Source organism: Aythya fuligula, chromosome Z (assembly GCF_009819795.1).
Source record: "Aythya fuligula isolate bAytFul2 chromosome Z, bAytFul2.pri, whole genome shotgun sequence".
In the NCBI taxonomy this organism is placed as follows: Eukaryota; Metazoa; Chordata; class Aves; order Anseriformes; family Anatidae; genus Aythya; species Aythya fuligula.
Window position 1 is genome coordinate 38,103,267 of NC_045593.1, and position 23,962 is coordinate 38,127,228.

General features: G+C 36.7%; 1 protein-coding gene across 2 annotated transcripts in view; it reads right to left on the reverse strand.

Moving 5' to 3' along the window:
- The window catches only part of PCSK5 (proprotein convertase subtilisin/kexin type 5), a 252,991-nt gene that overhangs the window by 191,843 nt on the left and 37,186 nt on the right, over window positions 1-23,962 (reverse strand). For both annotated transcript variants that reach the window (XM_032205587.1, XM_032205588.1), the window contains exon 3: window positions 15,043-15,156. In XM_032205587.1, the coding sequence (XP_032061478.1) occupies window positions 15,043-15,156 (114 nt within the window). The remainder of the gene's footprint in view (window positions 1-15,042; window positions 15,157-23,962) is intronic.

The following is a 23,962-nucleotide window of genomic DNA, read 5'->3' on the forward strand; positions in this document are numbered from 1 at the left end:
GAAGTTCCCCCAGCTGCAGATAAAGTAATTGAGTACGTGGAATGATGCAAATTGAACTGAGAAGTTAATTTTAAACTGATACTAGGAGAACATACAAGCTCGGTATAAGCAGCTTTTATGTACATCAAGGACTAGAAAATGTAATTGGTCTAACTGGAAATGGGAAGAAAATCTCATCCATTACTGTCAGGCTTACAGAGTCTGTGTGTAGGCCACGTCTCAGCTTTGCAATGCAGCACCTGTCAATGATAACTGCCTTACCATTTGCAGGTACCTCAAACAAAACAAAACAAAAACGCAAAGCAAAACAAACAAACAAACAGGAAATTTGCAGATGGGCAGATGGCACACACACAGAAAACAATAAGGAAAACTATGGTAAGAGCACTGCAAGTGAGAACAATATGCAAACAGATATAACTAAAGGTAAGAGTTGTTAATGTTGTGATTGTTGACAATTCTGCATCCATCACTTTTCCTCGTATTTCAGCTACAAAACACTCTTCATGGCTCCCAGTTTGCATTCTCCCTTGTCATTTCTACTCTCTCTATCAGTCTCTTCTGTAATTCCTGTCTTTTGGCTTTCTGAATCTCAGCTTTCCCAATTTTCTTATCTCTGTTGTAAATATATCTTCTTTTCCAATAGTATTGTCAAATACTATTTTGACATGAATGTGTGCCCAACACAATTCACAAAGCTTCATGAAGTCTTTCAACTAAATGGGGGAATTCTCAGGGAAATATAACATACCTCCTAAAAACTAATTATTTTTTTCAGCTATTATGTTCTATCATGTAAATGCATGAGGCAGCTACAAGAATATTTTTATTTACTTAGAAGTGTAATGAGTTATTTGGATCCATGAGAGACGTAGCATTAATCTGTAAGCTTTTAATAACATAGCCACTCATAAGGAAGTTAGCAGAGGGCTTGACATGTCAGTTTGTACTTTGAAGCCATATGATGACTTTACAGACACAGAATCATTCAGGCTGGAAAAGACCTCTAAGATCCTCTAGTCCAACTTTTAACCTAGTCCTGTCAAGTCCAACAATAAATTATGCTACTAAGTTCTACATCTACACATTTCTTGAAGACCTCCAGGGATAGTGACCTGACCATTTCAATGGCAGCCCGTTCTAATGCCTCACAACTCTTTCAGTAAAGGAATTTCTCCTAATATCCAACCTAAACCTCCCTGGCGCAACTTGAAAATTTCCCTTCATCTCATCACTTGGTGCTCATGAGAAGAGCCCAATCCCCACCTTGCTGCAACCTCCTTTAAGGCAATTGTGAAGCACAATAAGGCTCCCCTGAGCCTACTTTTCTCCAGGTTAAATGACTCCAGCTCCCTCAGCTGCTCCTTCTAAGACTTGTTCTCTAGATCCTTCACCAGCTTTGTTGCCCTTCTTTGCACGCAGTTATAGTTAAACCCATTTTGTTTAAGAAAGCATTAGCAACCATGTGCAATTATTAAGTCTTAAATTTTAAGAGGCTACCATGTATACTACCATGTAGTATAGGAAAGATGAAGTTACATACTTCTACAGCATGCTTTTCTGATGACACAGATGTGGAGTGAGAAGTGATGATGGTCATATAGCCAGTGTAATTTGGATTATTTGTGAAGGTGAACTTATTTAAACCATGTGTTTGTAATATAATTTTATATATATGAAACCATGCAGTTAAGCATGGAGGACCAAGAGTGCAAGTAATGAAAAGAGAGAAAGTGTCTGGAAGCAGAGTAATAGTGAAAAGAATATAAGGAGTAAGGTAGACTGTAACTTCAAGAAGATGTTCTATGAAACCATGTATTATCCTTTGATGGTTAAGCAGTGGGATAGCAAGAAAAGTGGGTCAATGTATTTTTTTAAATGACAGTAACTGACAGAGGCTGTTCCTGGAATGACATGTCTAGTATTAATGTTTCAAAAAGAATGCTCTTATAAAATGAGCAATTAGTCCTTGCTGCTTGTTTTCTGAACCAAGTACAGGAAAAAAAGTTTACAACGATTCTTAACAAGCTCAATGTATTTATCTTATCTAAGAGAGGGTAAAGACATGACTTGATTGCAGCATGCAAGTAACTCAACATGGAAGAAGTTTTTGAAGGGGGATGCTCCTATAAGCTATTATGGAGGACAGCCTAACAAGTACAGAATAAGAGAAATATCCATCTACAAAGTGTAAGCTATTTTAATAGTTAATCATTAACACAATGCTCTTACTAGTGTGACTCTTGTACAAATGCAATCTTTAATCTAATATATGTATGTATCACTGAAAGCCTTCCACAGCTCAAAAATTCTTAGCTTGTGATTGTAGATTACCAGTTGCAGCAACTGTTAGTCAAACTAAATGATCTTGATAATCCTCTGCCCTATCTGTGAAATGAATTAACCAAAGTAGTTCAGATCCCGACGCTGGCTGCTATGAGACTAGAGCAACAATGTGTCAGGAACTTCACAGAAACCTCAGTAGGAATTAGGGTCTGGGACAAAAGAACCTTTTTCTGCCATTTAACTGCCCTCAAATACTTGGAGATGGAGTTTTGTTGTCTAAAATTAGATGCTGCTTTAAATATATGCATATCCTAAACAATTCTAAATACTCTCAGAAACATTAATTACTGTGAATAAAATGATCTTCAGTATTTCATTAAATATGTAAAGCAATAATTTTAAAAGATAATTTATATGACACATTCAAATGAGGTGATATTTTGCTTTTTTAGCCCATTTGGCCTTTAGATTATGAGGAGACAAATTAAAAAAAAACATTTTTTATTACTTCTGGATAAATGTTAATCCAAAAGCACCTCTCTGCCTGGATACAGACCATATTAAAACAGAAAAATGCCAGTGTATGTGATTGTTGTGTTATCTATAATAAAGACAAGATCTTTCAAGGCAAATGAACAACTCGATGTAGCATGACTGCATTCATAGTGCTTCTATGGAAAGAGAAAGTGGGGAGAAACATGCTCAAGGCTGTCATTCCATGCTTACTTTAATCTGAACTTTCTCATTTCAATCAAATAATGTAGCACCCCTGTTCACAACTGTCTAGAAACAAAAATGGTGATGACTTAGATTTTATTTATTTATTTTAATCAAAACATATATACAGACATGTAAATTGTTCCCGTCCTTTCTACACAGTGTCACTCCATCAGATCTTCACTGTTCAGTGCCTCTATGGAAGCAACATGGGTCACAACTTGTTTCATTCACCATCACACTCACATAAAACTTCTACATGTTAAGCAACAAAAGAAGATGAATGGCTCAGCCTCAGGTTTATTTTTCCTTTTAGATTGTGGGATAAATCTTAAGTGTGTGTGTGAGACTTTCAAATGTTGAGACAATCTAAGGCTTTTCTAGGGCTTGGCGAAGTAACAAAACAAGCTTACAAAGTGGTTTTGGCTACTCTTGCAGATTCATTCATTGAAAATATCTACTGAAGTAGTGCTCAAGATGTTTTGGTGGCAATACCTTACATAATGTATAACATGATCTTGGGCTATGTCTTAAGTCCCAAACAAGATCAGCTGTTTCATACAGTGTGGTCAATACTTCAAACTTTTGAATATTAAAGAACAAGCAGGCAGACATAGTGAAAACAGGCTGCAAGTCCAATGTGAGCAAGGGTAAAAGACAGAAAACATTTAGATTTCTGTTTTTTCTCACTTGGTCAGTACAATGCAACTTCCCTTTTAACCAAAGGGAAGGTCAATGTTATGCTATGTTTGGGCAAATATTTTCAAAGGACAGACACATAAAACAAAACAATTCTTTCACTTTCACAATATATATATATAAGTAGTATTTTATCACCACTCTAGAATGAGAGCAGATAGAAACTACATGAGACTGCTTTAAAAGAAGGAAAACCATACCAGGATAGCAAATACACCTAACATGAAATCGAAATCAAGAATGTTGTGATCATCAAGGAAGTTGAAGGAATCTAACTTCTCAATACCATCAACAAAGATAGTCCCACTCCCTTTTCTTTGATTTCTTTGCTGTCTTCTACACTACTTCTCCTGGGTTTGTTCATAAGAGATGAAGCAAGGCATGGGGGCATGGTTGAGAAGCTGGGGCAAAGAGACTGTAGATATTAGGATGTAATGATCATCAGAGGGTTGGAGCACCTCTCTTATAAAGAAAGACAGAGAGATGGGGCTCTTCAGCCTGGAGAAGAGAATGCTCTGGGGCAACTTCACTGTAGCCTTTTAATACTGAAAGGGATCTCATAAAAAGGATAGACAGGGACTCTACTCAGTAGATAATGACAGGACAAGAAGGACTAGTCTTAGACTAAAAGAGATTAGATTTAGATTAGACATTATGACCCTCACTGTAAGGGTAGTGAGGAACTGGAACAGGTTACCCCAGTGAAGCTGTGGATGCCTCATCCCTGGAAGTGTGTAAGGCCAGGTTGGATGGGGCCTTGGTCAGCCTGATTAGTGGGTGTTATCCCTGCCGATGGCAAGGGGTTTGGTTGGCATTGGATGATTTTTTAGGTCCTTTCAAACCCAAGCAATTCTATGATTCTATGATTCTTCATGAGAAATTAAACCTTGAGGCTGTCTTTGGTGTCTAGAAAAATTTCATCTTCAGGTCACTGAGGAAGTTTTCTGAGGAAGGAGGTGAGTGGGCTACAAGAATTTGGGGCGTTCTTTCAGAATCACATTTTCTGTGTGCAGACTGATTCCTTTGCAATTGTAAAGGCTATAAGACTTGTTAAGTAGGCTGTATTAATTCCTCTATCTACATTGCAATTCGTGTAGATAGGGCCTTAGTTAATCAAAGATAGATAGATTTCAGTGTTGCAGCAGCTGGTATCATATAAAGCCCATGATATGGGGCTGTTCATTGAAACACTGTGTCTGAAAGCTTCCTTTGCAACCTACTTGTGGACAGACCAGAGACTTATAAGGAAAAAAAGTCTCCTGATTCAACATTAAATGTGGAGAGATACATAGAAGTTGAACAAAAGGGAAGCTATTCAACCTCTTCATAACCTCAGGAACATTTTTTCTTTGCTTAAAATTGTATTTTTCTCTAAATGAGTTCTCTGGTTCCCCAATATATTCTTTTGCCATGATTTGATATTCATAAAAACAAAACTTTATCTTCCAAGCAGTAGTTTACTGTTCATTAATAAACTGTCTTGTCCTAAAGACACACAGAAGAAAACCACACTGTATATTTAAGATGTAGTCTCTTATGTATATTTATATTTTACTCTACTTAGGCTTCTGTGCTTATAATATTTGGATTTAATGTAATTTTGAATTGCTTTCAAAACTGGAAATAATTTCCTTGTTCTGTTGGAAATTCACATCAAAATGTTAGTCATGAGTTAGTGAGTTCTAATGGAATAGAAAGGTTAAGACAAAAGTGGTATCAACACCATAAAAGATTCACACTTGTACCCCCTGGGGCTGCATAAGGTTCTTCCCTTTCGCACATTTCCTCCCTCTGGCTACCATGAATTTCTGCCATTTGCTAGAAATATTTTGAAACAGCCAGTCTTTAAGTTTTCACACAATTTATAACCTCCATAGCAAAAGACGAAGGACAGATATTGTCCAAGTTGCTTCTATCCTCAGAATCAGCTTATTTTCCAAAAAGTCCTACCTCTTTGAGGAGAACTGGGAACTTGTGCCGACACGCTCACCTGTATGCAATGTCTGAGTTCAAAATGATCACTTAGTTTAGGTTAGCTTTCACCAAATCCATATTTAAAATACACTAAGGACCTTTCCCATTTGCTGGACTGCATTGTGCTGGACTTCTCTCCAAAATGGTGCCATTAGAGTTACTCTCCTATGCTACTTGTTTCTTCTTTAGCTAGATGAAAATCCTCTTCACAGAGCTTGAACAACAGCTGTAACATGCCACAGATTTTTTGACATAAGAAGCACCTGCAGACAATGCCAAGGATGTCCTGCATCCCCTGAAGTGATGTAGAACACACTCTTGAAGAGAGTGTTTCTCACCGTATTTGATTATTTTTTATTTTTATTTTTAAATGTGGTTGAAAAGGGAGCCTTAGAGTCAGCAAGAATTAAGGTCCTCTGCATATTTGTAACCTTAGTCAAAACATTTGCTTGTGTGATACATGGAAAGAGAGGTTAGGGCACATTTTCTGATGGTATCCTGAGTCAAATGGCATTAGTTTTCATTAAAAAAGAGGAATAATGGTATTTCATGAATGGTTTGAGACCTAATATCGTTGAAAGCTGAACAGTAGTTCTCCTATCTTTTCTTAGTAAAGGAGAGATATGCTACATAGATACTTGCTTGGGTACAGAATGGTTAGGGAATTGTTATATAGAAGCAAAATACTAATTTCCTGTTCCTGGACAGCAATATAGCTACTATTTGTATTAGAAATGTATACAACTTTTATAGGTTACAACTTTGTTTCTGATGAGAGTGAACTGAGCACATCACAACTGTTTGTTCTGTAACAATTGGATAACAAGACAGGCAGTCAAGCTTCAGCATTGATTTGTACACCCTGGCTATGCAATTCTGGTCGCTTTGGAGTTCCTGATGTTTGTATAGCATTCTTTATGTGTAAAAAGCTATAACATATTAAATATACATCATATTTATCAATACTTTTCCTGAAGTACCTGCTTTTTTAGCAAGCTCATCATAAGCAAAATACATAAATTGTTTGAGGCAAGACAGCATTTTATACAGTTAATGAAATTCTCTCTTCCATTTTTTATGGAACAACAAAATAAATTGTTGTGCTCCTTCTGTTTTGTTATTGATTACTTGATTTTGATCAAAAAACAAAAACAAAACAAAAACAAAAATTAAAAGTGGATGGATAACTAAGTAGTTGTTCTTGGAAAGTAACAGACAAATTCCTTCACCTTTGAAACAAATAAATAAATAAATAAATGTGCTTTGAGATAAATACATATCTACAAATTTACAGGAATATTTTTTTTCTGTTGAAGAGCTAAGAGAGACAAAACCTTAAGCATACCAAATTGCACCCCAATATAACACATTTTGCAGTTGTTAATGTTAGCAATTTTCTGTCCACTTAATCTTACATGTCATTTATTGTTAGCTGTTTTATTTTGAACTACAGCTAAAGAGAGATATTATGTCTCACTAGAACTTCAGCACAGATTTTGTGATACTACCATTTCCTCATTAGTTGTAGAAAGAACCCTGTAAAAAGCAGTTGAGAAAAATGTAGCATTCTACAGAAATGGTATTTCACAGAAGAGGATTACACAGAAAAGTACCTGCAGTTTCTTAATGTGGCTTGGTTGCTACTCAGAAAAAAAATATTTTAAATAAATTCTTGAAAGATAAAATAAAAGTGGATACTATCCCTCTGAAGATAAAATCACTGTAGTAAATAGGCAGAGAAATGTGTGCTATTGCTATATGATTTATTACCAAACCTTTGACACCTGGGAAAAGCTCTTCCAAAACACGTATGGAAATTATTTCTGTATTCTGTATTTCTGCTTCTTGGTTCAGCGAAAATACTGGCACAATCCCTGAACAGTGCTGACTTTCATTTCATGTTTCCTGGCCATTTACAAGGTTGCTTACCTTGAAGTCACAACTGCATGTCCCAAAAGAACAGATCAAGTAGCCTATCCGTTCTTTCTGTCATTAGATATTTGTCAATCTTGCTAAAGTAGTTGCATTAATAATATGTATTTTCTTCAGTAGATAAGGATAAAATCATTTCTTCTGCTTTCTGACTACCCAAAGTATACTGCTGTTTTCCAAGAGGAAATGAATTTAGGTGAAACTGTGTATTGCATGACCTTACACTATTAGTTTTAGCCTGTCCACAGAGAACAAGAGGTATGTTTTCATACACAGATTTGCAAGGTAATATTTTGACAGGAAGTTTGATTCTTTCTACTACCACTTTCACTGAAGCTATGTCATGGATGATTGTCTTCTTAACATTCTGAAAAACGAAGGGTTTGATGTTCTTGTGTAATAAAAAAAATAATACAAAAAGCACATGCAAAAACCCAACCAAGTTACAAAATATGCACAAAACTTAGAAATATTTCATGCCACCTAATAAAGAACAATGATTGGCATCAACTGCACAGACAGAAAGAAAGAGAGAATAATCTTTTGGAAAACAGTAAGAAGACAGTGAGGTTTTTCCTTAGCTGCCAATGCCTTGCATAGGTTGGTCTGAAATAAATTGTTAGGAGGTAGTAAAGGCGGATGATATGTATTCATTTGTTGTGGTGTTACCATGTGGCAGGTGAAAATCTGTCCCAGATTCTGTTTCCTCTGTGCCTGGACTTGCACTTGGACTGTGTGACCTCTCCTTCTCACTCCACCTCCCTCCAGCCCACTCAGGCTCTTGTCACTCCCTCTTTTGTCCCCCTCTGTCTCCTTCCACAATCCCACTTGCCTTAGCTGACCTCATTAAAGGCCAGGCCAGGATCATAAAATCCTCAGCTCTGCCACTTGCACTTGGAGTTGGGAGGGAGACACAAGACAAGCCAACTCCTCACAGACAGCAACAGCAGCGTAGAGAAAGCAACTAGCTTGTCTAACTTTTCTCCCACAAGTTATTTCAGAGCTGCAGGACCTTATGATTCACACTGCTCACTGGTGGTAAAGGTTTAGTAGCCCTATTCTGGCTGTCTTCTAGAGTCTGGTGCTACATAGCACCAGAGCAGAACTGTCTGTCCCTTCCTGTGGATGCTAGAGTAAGTCACCTGGTTGCTCACAAATATAGCAGGACTGCTACAATCTGCTGATGTGGCACACTAGAAGAGCTTCCTGAAGCAACAAAGCTGGGTTTGCCAGTTCCTTCACCAAATCTAACAGCAATGCTCACTTCAGTGTCCTTGTTGAAAGTGAAAAGTAGCAACTTTACCTGGGTTTTGCTTTCAGCATCAGAGCTGAAGGCAGCCAGCTCCAGATGCCACTATTAGAGAGCTCGTCGGAATGCATAGACTGCTCTCAGTTATGGTATAAATGACATTTAATCTGTCTGCACCAAAAATCTTTTTGTGCAGGTATAAAATCGTGACTGAAACATACTGGGAGATAAGTTAAACTCAGCAACTCAGTGCATTTAACAACACCCAGTTCCAGCACTGATGTTCCCTTTAAAAACTGCTTCCAGTGCTAGCCATGTGACCATATGCTGTTTCTCTTTATTTACCAACTTGTCATTCACAGTAAAATTTGTGCATCTGTTTGTCCTTTCAGTTCAGTTTTGGAAACTGGGAATGCTCTTCCTAAAGCCCACAGAGTTAAGTCAGAACATAACCATTTGGAGAAGCAGTACATTCAGGAGTTATATCTTTGTTTTGTATTTACAGATTTCTATCACTAGCATTTTTATTTTTAATATAAAAAAATAGGCTTTTTCAGTAACGAAATTGCATTATATCTAATGGATTTTAATTTACTTTAAATAAACATAACAATTTAAAATAATACTTTTTTTGTTTGTTTGTTTTATTTTTTGTTTTCTGTTTTTAAAAAAGGCCATGCAAATTAGCATCTGACAGTGCATTTCTGTTTTATTCCCTCTTTCAGAGAAAACTACACTATAGAGAAGTACAGTGCAGTTTTACAAAGTCCTTCTTCTGGGTTCCAAATGAAGGACTATTAGGTTCTCTGCTTTCAGCATTTGGTGTTTCACCAACTCACAAAGCATGTTTTTTGTTTAGAAAGAAAGAATAATGAGGAATGTATGCGAAAAGAAAATAAAAGTTGATAACAGGGAAGAGATTCAGAAAAAAAAAATAATAAAAGATTTTTCAGAAGAGGAAGGACTTAGTTTGGAGAAATGCACAGCAAAAATTGACCTTAAAAAGATTTAAGAAAGACGGTGAGCTGACATCACTGTGGACCTTAGGTTTATATAAAGCAAAATTGGAGTTTTCCATCGATAATATTTTTAATTGTACTTAATATTAGTTTGGAATGTGTTTAGCAATGGCGATGAAAAGACAGTGTTTACATACATAGTAAGTGGTGTGCTTCTTCCTCCATTCCAAGCACCTTATGAATGTGACTATCTAGCTCATTTTCTATCTGAGAAGCTGGCAGGCAAGTTCATATGTTCCACTCCTTGTTGTGGTTTACAGCAATAGTAATATTGTCAGCTATTACCTAGGCTATTAGGTAAGGCTCACTGTTACATAAATTTTCACTATGATCCCTAAGTATGAATTTTAGGGACCACAGCTAGCTTCTTTAAGCATAACAGCATTTTTAAAGTTGTATTATTTACTTCTGTGGGTAGGTCAGTTATCTTATGCTGTAGTTTCTCAGAGGAATACAATCTTACCCCAGTGATTTACTGCAATTGGCTTTCCAGGTTTGCACTGGTTCTCTCTGACAGTGCCATGACTTCTCCAGATATGAGGAGTAACCTCTGGATACACATTTCCTCTTCAGCGGCATCCAATCATAAGAAAACATTTGGCTTCTAAACTTTAACTATCGTATTTATTCTTATGTGCTCTAGAGAACAGTGCATCTCCCTCCAGCCTCACATCTCAAAACATTGTACCTCTCTTCCTGTAAAAATTCTCAGTTCTACAAAAATACCCTATAATACATTCAATTCCTGTCCAGCAGTAACTAGGACATACAGAGTAGAAAGAACCTGGTAGGAAGTGAAAAATTATTCTCTAAATTGGAGAATCCTGTCAGATTAGCAGTTATTACTAACAATAGAAGGGATGATAACAGTACTGGAGAGGATTAAACTCAATCAGTTGAAGAATACTTGTTCCTGTCTGAACTAACTGCAAAGACATGGTCTGTGTCTTTGTAGTCTAACAATGGCTTATTAAAAAATAAACAATGGCTAAATTAAATTCTCCTCTTTACATTCTATTTTACAAAACTATGCAAAGAGGCCCAGCATAACAGCAGAGCTAGACTGCAGCTGCAGAAAGCACCTCTTGTATGTCCATATAACTCCAGCTTCACTGACCATTACCAACCTTTTCTGAAGCAGGAGGCAAAAAGAAACAGTCAGCAATCAGTCTTGTGATTGAAGTCTAGTAAATTTCTTTAAAAGTGAGTAAAAATTGGTTTTATTAACCATATCTTCCCAAATATATATATTTATCTTCACCTTCTTCACTTTTTATGACCATTTCTCTATGCAAGCAAGATGAGGAAACTCATTAAACCAACTGGCAGGAATGGTGACATTGGTTAGGCACAAAGTCCTCTTAGTCATTCCAAAGACATTGTTTGCTGTTACTACAAGTTAAGTAAAATGGTTTCAGATAGCAGTAGGATTTTAGGGTTGACTTCGACCTTTTTCAGTTATGCAAACGGATTGTTTATAGTCCATCCAGTTATTGACAAACAGACTATTTTGTCAACACCAGTGAAAGAGAAGACATTTAGTAGAACATGATGGTATGTAGATAGCTGAGGTCTGGGGATGTCATGCAGGATTTAGCTTTCTCCTGACTCAATATTTGGAAAGGGATGTTAACTAAGGAGCTTCCTTCCCTTTGATTTTATTTCTTTGCTATCAGTCCTAAGCAAGCTGGACCCAAGCCTGTAGGTCATTTTCAAACAGTATTTGAACAGTGGCTCTTATGTGAAGTTTCACGTGTTACTTGATCTATAAAAAGATTCTATTTCACCCTTTAAATACGGATGCCTGAAAAATCAGGGGTCATGATCAAGCAGGTGCCTTTTTTTTTTTTTTTTTTTTTTTTTCCAGCTTTCATTGCTTTGAGTGAGCAAAGACATACGAAAATTGTCTTTACCTGGGTATTAGAAAGCAATGGAAACAGTAATTTCTCAATAGAAAATCCTCTAGCAATGAAAAAGTACAAACATACATGTTTAGGTGATGAGTGGCTCTGGAAACTCTGTCTGCTTTGGCTTCTACTGAGCTGTAAAGTGTTAAATATCTATTTTTGTAATCTCTCTACTCTTTCTAGGAATGTGTTTAGAGTAAATGGAGAAAAATAGAGCAATAAAAAATACCTTTCAATTTGTTTACAGAATAGATCTTGAGAGATACTTTTAACCTTTGTGATGACCCAAAACAGAGAGAAGGCCTGAATCACCTTTGTAACTTCTTGCCATGGATCTCACACAAACAAAAATGTATTATTTCTAGTCTGGACTATTAAAATTACAAGGCAAAGTACTTGTGAAGATGAAGATGGGGGAGAAGAACATTAATCAGATTTTGTTTGACAAAGTCTTTGAATAAAAGGTCTTGTGTCAACAAATCTGAACTACATTTACAGCTCTGTTAGAGATTATACCAGTTCAACGGCCAAAGGTATCAATCTTAACCACAACCAAGTTACTTATTAACCAAAATGCAAACGTGTACATGATAATACCTTATTACTTTCTCAATAACATGTCTGCTGCCAGCAACCTAATAACCCCCTTCTGACATAACAGTGACTGAAACCTTTAACTAACCTGAAATTCCCTTATTTTCCCCAACTTATAAAGATAAATAGGATTAACAAAAGTAGCTATGGTTACAATCACAAATGCAGTCATATGAGGATATCTGGTAATGACCCAAGTCAGTCCTGAAGTCAACTCATTCACATATTTTTAGCTAGTCTCTCTGCTGCAATAATGTATGCACTAAGACTTCCTGATCGCTCTTAACAAAATGTCATCAAACCACTACCACTAAAGATATTGCAAATATACAAGAGTTATTCAACAGAGGTAAATGCAATCAGCCAGGGACAGTGCCTCCCCAGACAGCCTGTATATGAGGATACCTTTTTTTCAGGTACAGAAATGAAAATATTCTGAAAGTTGTACATGACCAGCGGTACAGATCACTTGTTGTCCTAGCAGGTTTTCCTTGATAGGCTGACAACAGTGAGGAAGCCATGAAGCAATATTGGTAGGCAACACAACTGATTAATTAAAAACTACTACCTTCCTGAACAAAATTACAGGCAACTGTGATAAGCACCTATTACTAATCTGAAACGAAACAAACCAACCAAACAAACAAGCTAATTCAATTCCATTAAAAACCTATGTTGACACTAAAAAACTTGCATGCAAATCCAGGAACATGAAGGAGAAATTACATAAACTACTGTAAAACATACTGGTGGGCTTTTGCTCACTACTATTATTTTCTTGAAATTTGTTTCTTTCTATTCAAACACAGAGTTGAAAGTATGTAACAATAACAGCAGGCTACCTAAGGTTAAATCACTGCTTTTTTGCTATTTTCTAGTTTTAATTGAAAAAGCTAAAAAATAAAAAATAAAAAAAAAAAAATAAAAAAAGAGAGAAAAAAAATTGAGAGGACACTATTACAATCTACTGCCATTTATTGAAATCTGTCTGTCACCTTATGTACATATTTATAGGATAAGTAGACTGAATAAACACATGTATTAAAGATAACAAGTACACACATTAAAATCAACTGGAAAAAAGTCCTGCCATGATCCAATTACACAAAATTATACAGCTTTCACAAAGAACTTCTGAGAAGTATTATATTTTGAATAAAAGCTGTTTTCAAGGTGGACAATGAACTGCTTAAAAAACCCTCTGCTGTATCAACACAATGCAGCAATTAAAAAAATGAATTTCTACTGTAGGATAGAAATGTAGGATAGATACTGCCTCAAACACTGCAATCTCCAATAGTTCAGAAAAATTATGATGGAACCACTTTTCCATGGGAAAAGATGAGTCAATAGTACAGTTCTTTAATAAAAATGAGAGGAGTTTTGGAATTGAAGTTATTACTTTGCCTCTTATTAAAATACTGGAGTTCTGGAAACTGAAAAGCAAAGCTACTATACTTTTTGGCTGGTGACATGCTCATGTGTGAAATATACTTGAAGATGAGGATTTCTGGCTATCTGCATTTATTAAGAGCACCTATTTAGAGTTAGCTGCAAATTGCTGTAACCCTACTTTCCCTATTATTTTATTTATTTATTTTTATTTTTTTAATGCATGCAACAATGAACTACAAGTCAGAATGAAATGAATATAAAAATGATTTAAAATATTTGTTACGCTGTGTTAGGACAAACTTATTTATTCACATAAAATAATAAACTAATGCTTTGGAATTAACAAAAAGTCTGAAAAGACAATGTCTACTTACAGGAAAATTATCCTTAATATTGTTGCCAGAAAGGCATAATTTCCTCCCTGTCTGAAGCAATTAAATCTATCAAGTCATAAACCTTCTGAGTGTCCTGCTGCCGGTGTTGACGTAGTGAAAAAACAAGATGCAAGGACTTAGAACTACAACAACAAAACAGCAGGGAAAGGGTTCAAGTCCACAACAATGTAAATGGGAAGGTGTCAGCTAGAGGCAATTGCATAACTTGTTACCCCCCAACTTTCTTGAACTAAATATAGGATATTTTATTTGTTCATTCCTGGGCAAAATGAAGACATTTTAAAAAACATAATGACTAAAGAAGTTTCACTGCAGGCTTTAACTGTGACTACCAGGCAAAAAGTTAAAAAAAAAAAGTTTGCTCTGAAAACACACAACTCATGTCAGATGCAAAACAGCACAAATAATCCATTTATTTTAACAATGCAATTGTTCATTACTAAAAAGAGTGTAATTATAACATTGAGCAGAGTTCTGGGCTCTTTTCTCCTTTTTCAGGACACAAGACATTTGTGTCACATTAATGTTTGAGACAGTGAATTAGGCACATTGAAAACAAGTGGTTTCACCGCTCTCACAGATTGTGGCTAAGTTCCTTCCCTTCTCACTGCTGAAAGTTTATCCTCTAATAAGTAATTCCCAAGACATCTTGCAATAGGAAGCATTCATGAATGAATGCATTAATAAAAGTTTCCTATTGCATGGCCCACTGGGAATTCTTGTAATACTTGCAAGGAGTTTACAGACCTTCATTAGTTACATACAAAAAGGAAGTTTGTTTCTTCTGAACACAGTATTTTTCCCTGTTTCAAAATATCACAGCAGACAACTAAATGCTGGCATGAAACAAAGCCAATGACTCTTTATTTACTTACCATGTACCACATGCTTGGCCACTTGGGATCATTGAAATAAGTGGATTGGGTACCTCCAGGTTTATAATCCCTCTTTATCCTTCTTTTAACCACCTGCTGTTGTATCCACTCCACCTGCCAACCAGGAAAACATTTGGTAAGTGTTAGGGTTCCATGGAGATTATCAAGAAATGTGTGAAATCTTGGGAAGTTTCCCATTACCATCGTCCAAGATATATTTCATGTTAAAGAGTTCATTTTGGCAGTGGGAATGCACAGCTCACCTTGGCATATGGTTCACTAGGGAATATGTCCAATTTAGTTAGTGCTACAAATCTCCTTGAAAAATTACTTAAATCCCCTGCTAGAAAGATTTCATTGGCAATCATCTTTTGCATGCTATTATTATATTATTTTTCATTATTAGAATTGAACCTTTTTCAAATTTATAAAACCAATTATTTTTACAAAGCATAACAGTACATTGCAATGAGAAATTAGCTGAGTTTCTGATAGTTTTATTTTTTCAGGTAAGCCCTGAAAATAAAAACTTCCAGTAAAATATTCAAATGTTGTGCTTAACCAATATCTAGATCATCTTCACCACTTGGAGTGAATTAAACTGTATTTTTAGTAGAGCGACTCTTTGTCAGGATTCTCTCAGCCAGGTGCTCTGGAACTTTATTTGAGCTACTAGTACAGGGAGAAAGAGGTGGGTATTGAGCACAAGGGCAAATTAAATGACATCAACAAAAAGTGCTTGAAACGAGAAAGCAAAAATAAGGGTTAAAAACCTAGTTCTGAAAATCATATTCTTGTCTATCTGATTGTTCTTCATAGATTCATCACACACTCAGAAAGGGCGACACTGAAAGTGATATCAACCTTAGAGTAGATCGGACTCTGCAGTCATTTCTGCATTAGCTAGTCTAAATAGGAGTTAGTTTCTATAAATGTAAATAGTATAACTATTCACAGAGAAACCTAGGTTATATTTACACTCATCTAGCTTCCTGACAGCTCATATTTCTGCTGAATTGTTTCATGGGATATAACTATAAAAATTCAATTCAGCTCTCCCCAAGCAAGACAGCCATTTCCTCCTAGCACCCAACTCTGCACCTTTAACTTCTGCTGTTTATGAATACCTGTGTATGCACACACACATACATATAAAAGAAATTTACTTTCAGTTTACATATTTCTCTTTGTCACTTGTCAGAGATGGTATTAACATTTTCTGTATGCAAGCTAATCCCCACCATGCATTCACAATTCAGCTTCAAATCATGGGGTCCTTAAAGAGACGTAGGTCCACTATGAAAATAGTGGACACAGGTCCAGAAATTTTGCTTGAGATCCATACCACCTTCACCTCTATCACCCCTAACATATGGTTTTGATTATTTTCTTTAGAAAGAGGAATTTATTTTTTTCTCCTCTCGAGAATTAACTTTAGGGTTAAGACTGTTCTTCCAGAGAAGTTGTCCAGTTTAAGAATACAGGACTATCACAAAACATTCACACAGAAATCCATTTCTCTAGTCTTCTTGTAACAATTATAAATCCTTTTCTGCTTCAAAGAAAGATTCTGCTCCTCTTTCAGCTCAAGTTGAAATCCATCTTGGTGGACACCCTCTCAAGAATCTGAGAGCTGACCGTCCCCATCAGATCTTACAACACCTCTTAGAGGTTATTCAACATTCTGTTGTTCAACAGAAGTGGGCAGCTAATCAGTCTTAGGAATTTGATGACTGGAGGCCTGTGAGATGTAGAGTGTAACTGGCCAGAGGACAAAAGAGGAAGAACCAGAAGACTTTGGTAAGCACTGTCTTAAGACTGATGAGACAGCTTTAAAATGGGTTCACTATTCCTCTTAAGTGAATCTCTCCTACGTGAAAAAAAATCTTTTAACTGACCTTTAATGAACCTTACTTCCTTGTCACCTGCTGCTAATGTACACTGGACCCTTGCAAAAGAAACTTGTTTTTCTTCAGTTTACTTCCTGCAGGTAGTCCATCCCTCCCAATGCATCCAAAGCCAGCTGAGAGCATCTTAAGTACCACTTGATTTCTAACTCAGTATCTGCCTGGTTTGCCTTAGACCATGGGCCTCTCTTCTTTTATTACTAATATTTAACAGTCAATAACTAAAAAGCTTCAACAAGTCTGAATAAGCAAACAGGTCTGAAAAAAATTGTTTTTCAGAGCTTACACAGATCCACCTTCCAAGCCTTATCGTGAGATTTGACTGTCAGTGCTAGAAACATTTTCAGCTGAAGGAGAGGTCCCAAGATTTCTATGCTGAATGAGTATTTATTGTCACCTTGACTCATCCTTTAGCTGAAGGAATGAGTCACATGAGCATGTTACCCCATCTTTAAAAATTACAGACAAAACTGTTTAAGTCAACAGATTTCAAAGTGACACAAGCTACAAGCATACAGAGCACACCATGACATGTATGTTAACTCATTATGAAAACTCATCCATATCTGAGTCTGAAGAGAGGAGTTACAAAGGCCAACCACCAACACAATCTGAGGATCTGATACAATTGTGAAAAGATCCACTAATTAAAAACAATGAGATAGCAGAAGAGAATTAAACTTTCTACCACTGCAGACTGACTCAGGTGCACAAGCATCAATGGAAGAAGGTAGTCACCAACACTGCTATTATGGCCTGTGAGTCAGAGACACAAGGCATTTAGTTTGGCATTAGGGACTCCTCTGCATCTAAGCTCCTCTGAGAAGTACTCACAGCAACTGTGAGAACTATGAAAAAAAACTTCCTTTTGTAAATGGGGCCAGAGGAGTGTGAAATATTCCAGGAGGTAGCATCACCCACACAAGTTAATACCATTTCTATATGGCGGAACAAGAGGGGTTTTCCTGACAAGACAAATCACAAAATTCTTTACAATTCACTGTGAAAATATGTTTTGTCAATTTATTTACTCCATATTCAGCTGCAAATATCTGCTGATCATTAAAAAGACTGAATGTAAAGGCATCATAGTGCATATGGAGACTGATACAACCTTATATTGATGCCTCAAAACAAACAAACAAACAAAAAAAATCAATTCCTTTCCTCTTTTTTCCCTTTATCCAAAATGACATTAATGACAATTATCAGACAGTTCTTTAGTTCAAGAAATCACAAACATTGCCTCACTGTGCAATTCCAGTTTATTGGAACAATCACTTGACACATAAGGAACTCTATATATCCATATATGTTCGTATTTGTGTACACGCTGTATTTGTACAATAGCTTGTATCAACCGAGTTAATGTGCAAGCCAGTAGCATAGCTAATGGTTAGCTTTTGAGTGATGGACTGATATTTTTAGGATCTTATTTACCACCTTTTACCAAAAATTGGACTGTTCTTCAGAATATGTATTTGTCGCAGGCCCTGCCCCTAATACATTCTGGATGTTTTCCATAATTCCTATTTCCTCAGCTCCTAGAAACGTTAGGGAAAACGTATGAGAGAGTGAGTAATTTTGCAGAAGAGCTGTGCAGCATGCATGTTCAGACCCAAACCCAGAAAAAGAAACGTAACTGCTTGTCTTCATGCAAGACCTAGCAACAATTTAATGTATTCATAAAATTACTATAAATAAAATAGTCATTTGATTTTGTTCAAATAGAGGGAAAAGCAAATAGCATGTCTGCATGGGAATGCGTGGGGAATAACACAGGTAGCTCCATAATGATGGATATGATGCAAGGAGGGCTCATCTTGGGCGTCTCTGGATATCCATGTAAGTGGAAGAGGGAAGTCAAAATGACCATTCACAGACAGCAACTGTGAACTGTCTTGAGGGAGACAGAATGCTTGACAGAGTGACCCAAAACAACATAGTATCTTTGATCACATTCCCAAGTATAGCCTTGTCTGTAATATTTTTAGCAAACACTTTCTGTTGGAAGCTGCTTAGTAATTGTTTTATACTGAGTATACACTGATACACTCACCTACAGTATAATTTAAAACATCCCAGGAAACCCATATTCTCATTTGAGAAGCCAATGAATAAAGTGTACTTTACAGAAAATACCACTGCTAGAGAAATATAACACTTTACTCCACTGAATCCTAAAGTTTGTTTATTTTCTCTAAAAAAGCGAAGAGAAAAACTTGCCAATAGTCTTCAGTCTAAGCTAAATTATACAATGACTGGATTATATTAATGATGACCAGGTCAAAACTCAGCAGTTATTTTAGTATCTCCTTTGAGTATTTTATGGGTATTCATGCACATATCACTGTGAATGTCTGGTATATACTGTATTTCTTTGATTCTGTATGAAAAGAGCTCATTTGTATAAAAATATTTTCTTTAAAAAAGCATCCACACTTTTTAACCTATAGGCCTTGAAGGAAAATCTCTGGAGTAATTGATTATACAGATTCCCACCTCTTGCCAAAAAGAGACTCTATGCGAACAATGAGGTGCATTTTAACATTTCCATAAAGTCACACTTACTGAGGGGGAACAGTGTACATTTTCCCATTGACTTCAGCTTCAAAAGTTCCATTTCCTGAATGTCTAGAAATCAAAGCCAAGCCAGATTGGAGACCAAACTATTTAAAAAAACAATCATCATTTCCAGTCTTCTCACTTCAGCACTCACAAGCTTGTTCTGTACATGATGCAGTTACTCTTCACAGACCTTCATAAAACAATGCTATAGAATAAAAGCTGCTCTGAGCTCATTCTAGCACGCCACTCTTTTATCCTCTTTAAATGCTAAAGAATATACTGAAATATTATCTCTATGTGAAACAAAACTATTTTCACTTTCATTTATTCAAAGTATTACTTTTTCATTCATTGAAAAAGTAGCCCCATATAAGAACGCTACTAAGATCTCCACTGTAATAAGTTATGACAAAAAGTTTGAAAAACAAAGGGAAAAATATCACATGCTGAAAAAAATTAATAAATCCGCCCATTTATCAAAGCACTATGATTTTTAAAGTAAAAACACCAGACAAGCTTGTGAAACAGCATTTACTTTGTTTTTCATATATGTGATGAGGGTGTCTACTTGAATAAATATTTTTAAATTGATTAAACATACGTGAAGTCCAACATGTGAAAATGTTATTATCAAAAAGCAGAAGTTACAAGCAAGTTGAAGGCATACTCCTTTGTATTTTGAGGAAAAAAATGCACAAGGAAAAAGCACTCTAACTCTGAGGTAATATATGCATTTCATAACAAAATCTATTATTTTTATGTTGCAGAGTTAAACATGAAGGTGTGGGTCTTTAGTCTGTGAAAAAGAGTTGCTGAAGGTCCCAATCCCAAACATAATCATGGCTTTATTTCTCATACTGCCATAATTCACCACATCATTCTGCCACATGAACAGTATAGATTAAAGAGAAAGAAAAACAGAAAAAAATCAAGTAGGGAATGTATAAAGTATCATTGAGCAAGCAATGAATCTGCATGGAGTCAGGTTGGATGAGCAAAAGGCGCAACAGTTATGTAGAAAGCTGGACAGTATTCCAGCACTTTCACTTAGAACTTGACTACAGAAGGAATTGCCCCAGATGAGCATCCTGCCTCTCTGTAGGGATAGTCTCAGGCTGCACCTGGCACACCTCATCCTTCACACACTTAAAACTCTGAACACTGACATTTGAATAAACTCCAGGCTGAAAAAGGACAGGAGTGAGCCTGGTACTCTCACAGGCAGAAAATGAGATTATGCTTGGCCCGTACCAGGCCACAAGAGAAAAATTGTTCCTACTGCTCACAGGTAGCAAAAACAGTCAGATATATATCTTAGGTGTGCCATCATCATGTTTTCTGTGACACACGCTATATTTAAACATACCATTTGACAATACTGTCCATTTGCATTTCACATTAAATTGAAGACAAGAAATCAAAGAATATTGGAGGATATACTAATATCCAAGGGACATAACCTGGCTGTGGAACAAGTGAGACCCAAGCTGTTACTCGACAATGCAGGGGGGATGTTTAAGACTGCTGGCACAACTCCTCTTGCCCACATGCAGAGTCAGGAAAGTGAGACTCCCATAGTTGGATTACTCTGCTTAAGAGGAATTGCGTATTTTTTAAGTAATTGAACAGTAGGCTATTTTCCTAACCTATCAGTATTCTCTGACTTGCAGTAGCAGCAGCCAATTTGCACATAAAAACAGATGAAGACAGTTGGATAAAGGAGCTATTGACATAGGTCAGAAGCATGGAAAATTATTGCAGATGTCATTTCACGAACTGCAGGGGTCTAAAGTTGGATAAAAAGTCAATGAATCCAGCAGTGCTAAGTGATGAATTCTTGCTGATTGACAATATGCTTCTTCAGCAAGGGTCAGTGACAATCCACAATCAAAGCAGTTGTCATAATTATGCTACACATAATCTAAAAAAAAAAAAAAAAAAAAAAAAAAAAAAAAAAACAGAAGCAGATGTTAAGACAAGTTGGATAGAGAAAGGAAAAGCAGGCAAGAAAAGAAGGCAGCAGAGAACACATGAGATTACTACTTAAACCCAAAGAAACACATCTTGCACAGCAGTAGGGAAAGCTACAGTGGTCTGACCTGTGGAACAAAGCCGAAATTCAATGCATGTTTTTCCATCTTATAGCTACAGAAACGTGAGGCAGTAAGTGGCTTCTACCTACTTTGCAACATACGAGTAATCCATTATAGCACTACAGGCATACTTCCACAACTATGAGGTACACTGATGCACAGCTGTGCATGCAAACAGATCCGAAACACCCACTGCCTTTCTTCTGCACCCTACCCATCTCCAGACCTCAGAGTTCTTCACATATGTCAACACAACTCTGCCTCCAACTGTGTGTGGCAGCAAAGTCTTCTGCATGCTTCAGGAACAAGACCTGGGGAATACACAGGGAAGCAACACAAGAGAAAGTGGCACAGCCTGGCTAGAAGTGGCACTGCACAGTCCTGGCCTCAAGGGAGTTTATTACCAGATGGCCCTGCTGGTAGGAGTGGCACCATACTTCAATCTTGGAGAAGCTCAGTGTCTGTGGCCAGAACTCATGTCCCGCTGGAAAGGCAGGGAACAACGACAGTGGCAGAGGCAAAAAGACCCACATTATCTCTCCTTGGGGAAGTCTCAGCAGATATTACTTTCACAGGTGTGACTGTAGCAGTTGCTGAGGGAACATGACCATGACCTCCAACACACTCTCCTCTTCCACGCTCTACCAGCAAGGAGCTTAAAATTGCACAATGCACATCACAAGGCAGCTTTGAGGCAGTGCTGAGAGTAAGTCCTAGGGAGCTTTGTGGCTTCCAGCAGCAGCACCAGCTGTCCTAGGCAAAGTGAATCTCAAGCAGCTGGGGATTTTTCTCTTCTTAGGACTGGAAGTGCCCTAGTCAGCTCAGATACTTCTGGTTCTGTTTCTAAGGTAACTCAGCCTTGGAAAAGTCAGGAAAACTCTTTGCTGCACCAGCTTGAAAGCAACTCTCATGCTTATACAAGGTACTTTATCATTTATGACCCCAGGTCAGACAGTTCACCTCATAACAACTCAAGAGCTACAAGGGAACACAGATTTTAAGAATAAAAACAAAAAACACTATAACTGATAGGTCTGTTAGGTACAGTACCTAACTTTCTGCTTACACCACTACGTACAATGCTAGTGTATCTAGATGTGAAACAGTATAATAATCTAGAATTTCAGTACGTTGTGAAGATTAGAATTAACATCACTCCAAATGTAAACTGATATGTTGCAGCTTCATCTAATTAGGCCTACAATTGTATCTTCTTAATAAACTGAAAGGCTGATGCTGAACCCAGTATCCACAAGGGAATAAAACTTCAAGCTCTCTAACCTTAATTAGCTTTGGAGTTTAACATCTGGCAGTTGAAATATATTGAGGTTTATGTTTATATTACTGTAGCCATGATAGTTTACATATATATATATAAAGTATAAATTTTTGATGGATTTTTTCTTTCCTTAGGCCAGTCATACAACTCATTATAAATGATGTAAGTACTTCAGATATCTGCATGTGCTAATTTCAGATGGCTTTAAATCATTTACTAAATGACCTTTAGGAAGACAAGTCTCCCACTGAGTCAAATTCAAAAACACCAGTGTAATTCCAAAGGTGCAGATTTGGTCAAGGGTTTGCCATAGATTGTATTGTCACAGATAAAAACGACAGCAGTTTAGCAAATCCACTGAGAATTTCTGCGGTAGTAGAAATATTCCATAATTAAGTGATATCCATCAGTGGCATACCAGTCCACCAGTCTTGCCAAAGCAAATAGAGGGTGTTTTACCTGAGTAGTCTCTTCATTGACCAAAATCCCATTGAAATCATCCCTGTACAATATTGTTGCCCTCTACAAAAGATGAAACCACCACCTCTTTCCTTCTTTCCTTCTTTTCTTCCTTCTCCCTTTCTCCCTTTCTTTCCTCCTTCCTCCCTTCCTCCCTCCCTTCACCTACCCTTTTCCTAGCATATACTTAAAATGTTTAGAATTCAAAACTGGGGAAAAAGTACATATCTCAAGATTCATTTTCAAAGTTTTGAAACACTAAATAAAAAAACAAGAGTTTTGCTCTTTTTGGAAATATCCATGATATGTTTTACACCATTCTATGTCACTAGTTCTTTGGCATTTCAGATCCTTTGTGCCACAAATTGAGGAATATTCCTGTTCTTTTCATGGCCAACTTGTATGTCTCTGATCTACCTCTCAGATCAAGAGAAGAGACTCATTAGCATTGCCTCTTCCAGAACAAGTTGTAGTGAAGAAAAAAAAATAATAATAATAATAGGAAACATTCTGTGCCCTTCAAGCCATTGCTGGTTTAATCTTTCTTTTTCTCTGTGTGTGACCCAAGCTTTAGCACAGTTCTATCTGTCCTGAATTCCAGTCTTGCAGCTGGC